Below are 6,972 nucleotides of genomic sequence, written 5' to 3'. Positions count from 1 at the left end.
GTCAAAACGTCCAAGGTCAACTCTCGGTCAAATTTCCAAAATCATCAATTTTCATCCCATTCACTTGGAAATTGAACAGCATTTGCACATTGAGTCAATTAATTTGGAAACCAACTATTTTTGAGGTCAAAGGTCAACTCTAGGTCAAACTTCTAAAATCAATTTTCATCTAAAAATCGTCACTTTTCATTCTATTGACCCGAGCTTTGATCAAGATCGCCAGTTTTGATCTTGAAATGGCCAATTTGATGGATCAATTGTAACCTTTTGGGGGGGGGGGGGGGCTTGGATTGGGGAGGGGGTGGATTTTGCAAGTATCGTGCCCTGCATGAAGTCTTCATGTTTATTTATTTAGCATGGAGGTGGTGTACTTTCAATGTATCTACTCGTCTTTCTTCGCTTTTAAATTTGTTTTCTCCACAACATTTTCCGTCGGCTTGGGCAGGGCGTTTCACGTATCAGAGATAAAAGGACTCGATCTCGCTTCCATCGGCCCAGACGAATGAAATATTACGTCGCACACAATACGAGATCAAATGTTGAATACGACACGAATCCCTCAGGCTCAGGCCTGTTGGCAGCGCTCGGTGGTTCTTACGCGTGACGTCACACGTCAGGCGTGCTCACTTGGCTGCGTGGCGAATCTGCCTTCGCGAAACGGTGAACTGACATGCGACAGGGTTGAAGCGCCGTCGTGTCGCACGAAAGGAGCATGCGGCGCACTCCGAGATGCATCGAGTGTGGAGAGTGTGCGGCCGAGCTGTTCAAGGATTACCATCGTGGCGTGATCAGGCTGGCGATGTGTGTGAGTACTGAGGGTGACCAGTGACGGATGGAAGTGTCCTGAATTGGTGGGGTGGAGGGTGTTGTTTGTAAGCTGCAATACGAAGGAAGCAGGAGGAACGCTGGACGCCGAGGAACATCGATCGATCTACTTAATCCATCCATTCAAGCTAAAAACCTGTCCTGTCTCCCCGGCCCGCGTGATGACGTCATCCCGTCATCCGCAGCACACGTGATGTAGTGTATTCAATATAGCTTACAATGAGGGTGGACGTCACAGTGTCAGTGTGTACGTACTGTGGACTGGCCCGATTGACCTTTGAAGGGTCTAATGTATTAAATCGCCCGTCACACGTTTGGGTTTCTCTCTGCTTTGGTTTCGAATCCCATGCGCTTAAATTACCAAACTGCACAAGAGGTTCAGGTGTCAGCAGGAGGAGGTCGGGCATCTCGAAGCACAGTCTTCGTCAGAATGAAGCCCTTGTGTGCAGTGAAGGTAAACATCCAAGGATCTGGAGTCTGGACCCAAACCTAGTCCTTCGGAATGAAGTGGAAATCCTGTGTGCGGTAAAGGTAAACATCCAAGGATCTGGAGTATGGACCCAAACCTAGTCCTTCGGAATGAAATGGAAATCTTCTTGTGTGCGGTAAAGGTAAACATCCAAGGATCTGGAGTATGGACCCATACCTACTCTTTCGGAATGAAATGGAAATCTTGTGTGCGGTAAAGGTAAACATCCAAGGATCTGGAGTCTGGACCCAAACCTAGTCCTTCGGAATGAAGTGGAAATCTTGTGTGCGGTAAAGGTAAACATCCAAGGATCTGGAGTCTGGACCCAAACCTAGTCCTTCGGAATGAAATGGAAATCTTCTTGTGTGCGGTAAAGGTAAACATCCAAGGATCTGGAGTATGGACCCAAACCTACTCTTTCGGAATGAAATGGAAATCTTGTGTGCGGTAAAGGTAAACATCCAAGGATCTGGAGTCTGGACCCAAACCTACTCTTTCGGAATGAAGTGGAAATCTTGTGTGCGGTAAAGGTAAACATACAAGGATCTGGAGTCTGGACCCAAACCTACTCTTTCGGAATGAAGTGGAAATCTTGTGTGCGGTAAAGGTAAACATACAAGGATCTGGAGTCTGGACCCAAACCTAGTCCTTCGGAATGAAATGGAAATCCTGTGTGCGGTAAAGGTAAACATCCAAGGATCTGGAGTCTGGACCCAAACCTAGTCCTTCGGAATGAAATGGAAATCCTGTGTGCGGTAAAGGTAAACATCCAAGGATCTGGAGTCTGGACCCGAATCTAGTCCTTCGGAATGAAATGGAAATCCTGTGTGCGGTAAAGGTAAACATCCAAGGATCTGGAGTCTGGACCCAAACCTAGTCCTTCGGAATGAAATGGAAATCCTGTGTGCGGTAAAGGTAAACATCCAAGGATCTGGAGTCTGGACCCGAACCTAGTCCTTCGGAATGAAGTGGAAATCTTGTGTGTGGGAAAGGTAAACATACAAGGATCTGGAGTCTGGACCCGAACCTAGTCCTTCGGAATGAAGTGGAAATCTTGTGTGCGGTAAAGGTAAACGTACAAGGATCTGGAGTCTGGACCCGAACCTAGTCCTTCGGAATGAAATGGAAATCCTCTTGTGTGCGGTAAAGGTAAACATCGAAGGATCTGGAGTATGGACCCGAACCTCGTCCTTCGGAATGAAATGGAAATCTTCTTGTGTGCGGTAAAGGTAAACATCCAAGGATCTAGAGTCTGGACCCGAACCTAGTCCTTCAGAATGAAATGAAAATCCTCTTGTGTGCGGTAAAGCTAAACATACAAGGATCAAGAGTGTGGACCCGAACCTAGTCCTTCGGAATGAAATAGAAATCCTTTTGTGTGCGGTAAAGGTAAACATCCAAGGATCAAGAGTGTGGACCCGAACCTAGTCCTTCGGAACGAAATGGAAATCCTCTTATGTGCGGTAAAGGTAAACATCCAAGGATCTAGAGTCTGGACCCGAACCTAGTCCTTCGGAATGAAATGGGAATCCTCTTGTGTGCGGTAAAGGTAAACATACAAGGATCTGGAGTATGGACCCAAACCTAGTCCTTCGGAATGAAATGGAAATCCTCGTGTGCGGTAAAGGTAAACATCCAAGGATCTCGAGTCTGGACCCGAATCTAGTCCTTCGGAATGAAATGGAAATCCTCTTGTGTGCGGTAAAGGTAAACACACAAGGATCTCGAGTCTGGACCCAAACCTCGTCCTTCGGAATGAAATGGAAATCCTCTTATGTGCGGTAAAGGTAAACATCCAAGGATCTCGAGTCTGGACCCGAATCTAGTCCTTTGGAATGAAATGGAAATCTTGTGTGCGGTAAAGGTAAACATACAAGGATCTGGAGTCTGGACCCAAACCTCGTCCTTCGGAATGAAATGGAAATCTTCTTGTGTGCGGTAAAGGTAAACATCCAAGGATCTCGAGTCTGGACCCGAATCTAGTCCTTCGGAATGAAATGGAAATCCTCTTGTGTGCGGTAAAGGTAAACATCGAAGGATCTGGAGTATGGACCCGAACCTAGACCTTCGGAACGAAATGGAAATCCTCTTATGTGCGGTAAAGGTAAACATCCAAGGATCAAGGGTGTGGACCCGAACCTAGTCCTTCGGAATGAAATAGAAATCCATTTGTGTGCGGTAAAGGTAAACATCCAAGGATCAAGAGTGTGGACCCGAACCTAGTCCTTCGGAACGAAATGGAAATCCTCTTATGTGCGGTAAAGGTAAACATCCAAGGATCTAGAGTCTGGACCCGAACCTAGTCCTTCGGAATGAAATGGAAATCCTCTTGTGTGCGGTAAAGGTAAATATCAAAGGATCTCGAGTCTGGACCCGAACCTAGTCCTTCGGAATGAAATGGAAATCCTCTTGTGTGCGATAAGGGTAAACATCTAAGGATCTGGAGTCTGGACCCAAACCTAGTCCTTCAGAATGAAATGGAAATCCTCTTGTGTGCGGTAAGGGTAAACATCCAAGGATCTAGAGTGTGGACCTGAGCCGAGACTTCAGGGCAACCATGTAACTCATTGTTGCGGTAAGTCACTTCACTTTTGGCAATTTGACTCGAGTTTAAGACCTGGTCATGATCTCTCATATTGAAGGATCTTTCATGAGCTCTCATATCATAGCCCGGGAATGAGCCTTGTGCGTGTGCCAAAGTCTGAAGTCTCGGCCTTACGGATTTTTGGGTCCTGTGGGTCATTTGGGTCTTTTGGGTCCTCAGTATAATGTGACTCTTTCAGGTCTTGTCGGTCTTTTGGGTTCTCCGGGTACTTTAGGTTAATTATTTCAGGTTACAATTGTGGGTAGCGTCAAGTCAGCTGTCCAACCAATGGGTGAGGAGAGGACATGTATACATACATACATACATACATACATACATACATACATACATACATACATACAGTCATGTGAAAAAATAAGTACACCCCATGTAAAGTTTTGACTTTTTCAACATATTTCAACATACAGCTATTTGATCTTCATTTCAACAATATTGATAGACAAAGGTGATATAATATAACAAATATCATGAAACATTTACATTTTGTAGTCCTGGTGTTGGGCTAGCGGCTAGGGTGCCGGCTTAGGATCCTAGGATCCTGGGTTCGCAATCCCGGTCAATCGCTGAATTAACGCCAGGGGGGTTGACTCAGCCTGTCATCCTTCCGAGGTCGGCTAATTGAGTACCAGTTCACTGGTAATACCCTGTTTGTCGTTAAAGGCGGCAAAAAGGGTTGGCGTCAGGAAGGGCATCCGGCCGTAAAACATTGCTTCAAAAAGGGGACCAAAAAACAACAACAACCACGGTTCCCGAAAAGGCCAACCCCCGCTTTGCGGGGAAAAATGGCCTCTAAAGGTGGTTATATTTTTTTTATTTACATTTTGTAGTCCATTGTATAATTTAAATAAACATAAATGCAAATTTCGCATGTGGAAAAGGTAAGTACACCCTTGGCTCTAATAGGTGGTATTGCCCCCTTTGGCAGAAACAACCTCAAGTAGGCGTTTCTTATAACTGTCTACTAGTCTCTGACATCGACTGGGAGACATTTTTGCCCACTCCTCCATGCAGAATTCTTTCAGCTGTGCGATGCTTGAGGGGTTTCTTGCATGCACAGCTCGTTTCAAATCCCCCCACAACATCTCGATGGGATTTAGATCCGGGCTTTGACTTGGCCATTCCAGAACCCTCCATTTCTTTCTTTTCAGCCATTCCTTGGTGGATTTACTGGTATGTTTAGGGTCATTGTCATGTTGCAAGGTACACCTTTGGTTGAGCTTCAACTTTCCGACAGATGGCCTCACATTATCCTCAAGCACCCTCTGGTACAATGAAGAATTCATAGTGGATTCTATGATGGTGAGCTGCCCAGGCCCTGATACAGCAAAGCTGCCCCCAACCATAATATTTCCACCACCATGCTTTACAGTTGGTATCAGGTTCTTGTGGTCAAATGCTGTCTTTGGTTTTCACCAAACATGTCTTCTGCTACTGTGTGCGGTAAGGGTAAACATCCAAGGTGGCCACTGTTGCCAAATAGCTCTACCTTTGACTCATCTGTCCAGAGCACATTGTTCCAGAAGTGCTGGTCTTTGACGAGGTGTTCATCGGAAAACTTTAGTCTTGCCCTGATGTTCTTTCTGGACAGCAAAGATTTCCTCCTGGCACACCTCCCATGCAGATCAAATTTGTGCAGCCTCTTTCTAATGGTAGACTCGTGCACTTTGACATCAGCAGTGGCACGAGCTACCTGTAGGTCCCGTGATGACATTCTGGGGTTCTTAGAGACCTCTTTCAGCATATTGCGGTCTGCTCTTGGGCTGAACTTGCTGGGGCAGCCTGGCCTGAACAAGTTGGCAGTTGTTTAGAATCTTCTCCACTTGTAGATGATCTTCCGGACAGTCGAATGATCGATTTCAAATTGTTTGGAGATCTTTTAAAATCCCTTCCCAGACTCGTAGGCATCTCTAACCTTCTTTCTGAAGGCCTCAGAGAGCTCTTTTGATCTAGGCATAGTGACGCCGCACACTTAAACAACAAAAAGCAAACCAAACGAAATGTCTGAGGTTTAAATAAGACAGGTTCCTCCAAGATCCTCTCTAACGATGTTCCAATCATATTCACCTGAGCTGGTGCACCTGATTCTAATTTTAGGTATTTGAAGTAGTGATAAATGTAGGGGTGTACTTACTTTTTCCACATGCGAAATTTGCATTTATGTTTATTTAAATTATACAATGGACTACAAAATGCAAATGTTTCATGATATTTGTTATATTATATCACCTTTATCTATCAATATTGTTGAAATGAAGATCAAATAGCTGTATGTGGAAATATGTTGAAAAAGTCAAAACTTTACATGGGGTGTACTTACTTTTTCATGTGACTGTCCATACATACATACATACATACATACATAATCACAAACACTTGCTCCATTTTTATAGATTCTCCTCCGTCTCCTTTTTATTTTTCTTCAGCATTTTTAGCCCACTCCAAGTGGGTTCGCTGACACAGATCTTGCTTCACCATTTGGGTCGATCCCATACCCATTCTTTATCCACACTGTTCTCCTTCATGTCCGCTTCCACACAATCACTCGATCTCCTTTTCGGTCTGCCATGTCGTCTTTCCAGGTGGTATCATTAATTATCATCATTACCTTCTGCCCACACACTCCTTATCACATGTCAATACCATCTCAATCTACTTCCCTGGATCCTCTTTGATGCTTCAACCACCTTCACATTTCCTCTGATGTATTTGTGCACCATATTTTAAATTTCCTCCTACCGGTGTGCACCCCGGTTTAGAATAGGTACACCGTATCCCTGCGTGTTGTAAGAGGCGACTAAAAGGGTTGGCCTCAGGAAGGGCATCCGGCTATAAAAACATTGCCTCAAAAAGGGAACCATGACAATTACAACTACATATTGGCAGGGTACATCCCGAAGTACCCCATGGGGGACCCCACTCGCTCTCGTCAAAACTCAAGGTGGGGAACCCGATTGAAGCAACAGTGGAAATCACTCCATTTATGACGACGAAACGTCTGATGCTGATGAATCGTGGAGATCGGTTTCTGAGGTTTGGGACATGGAATGTCAGGACAATGACAGGGAGATCAGGA

The 6,972-nt window shown here is 45.1% G+C and overlaps 1 protein-coding gene across 1 annotated transcript in view; it reads left to right on the top strand.

The window, feature by feature from the left end:
* Window positions 1-610: 610 nt before the first annotated feature.
* ARV1 (ARV1 fatty acid homeostasis modulator) overlaps window positions 611-6,972 on the top strand; it is a 30,265-nt gene continuing 23,903 nt past the window's right edge. The window contains exon 1 of the mRNA XM_068129550.2: window positions 611-805. Within this exon, the coding sequence (XP_067985651.2) occupies window positions 713-805 (93 nt within the window). The 5' untranslated portion in view covers window positions 611-712. The remainder of the gene's footprint in view (window positions 806-6,972) is intronic.

This window comes from Myxine glutinosa, chromosome 9, assembly GCF_964187855.1.
Source record: "Myxine glutinosa chromosome 9, kmMyxGlut1.1, whole genome shotgun sequence".
NCBI classification, from domain to species: domain Eukaryota; kingdom Metazoa; phylum Chordata; class Myxini; order Myxiniformes; family Myxinidae; genus Myxine; species Myxine glutinosa.
Note: the sequence above shows the minus strand (reverse complement) of the source record. Positions and strands in the feature narration are given on the sequence as shown.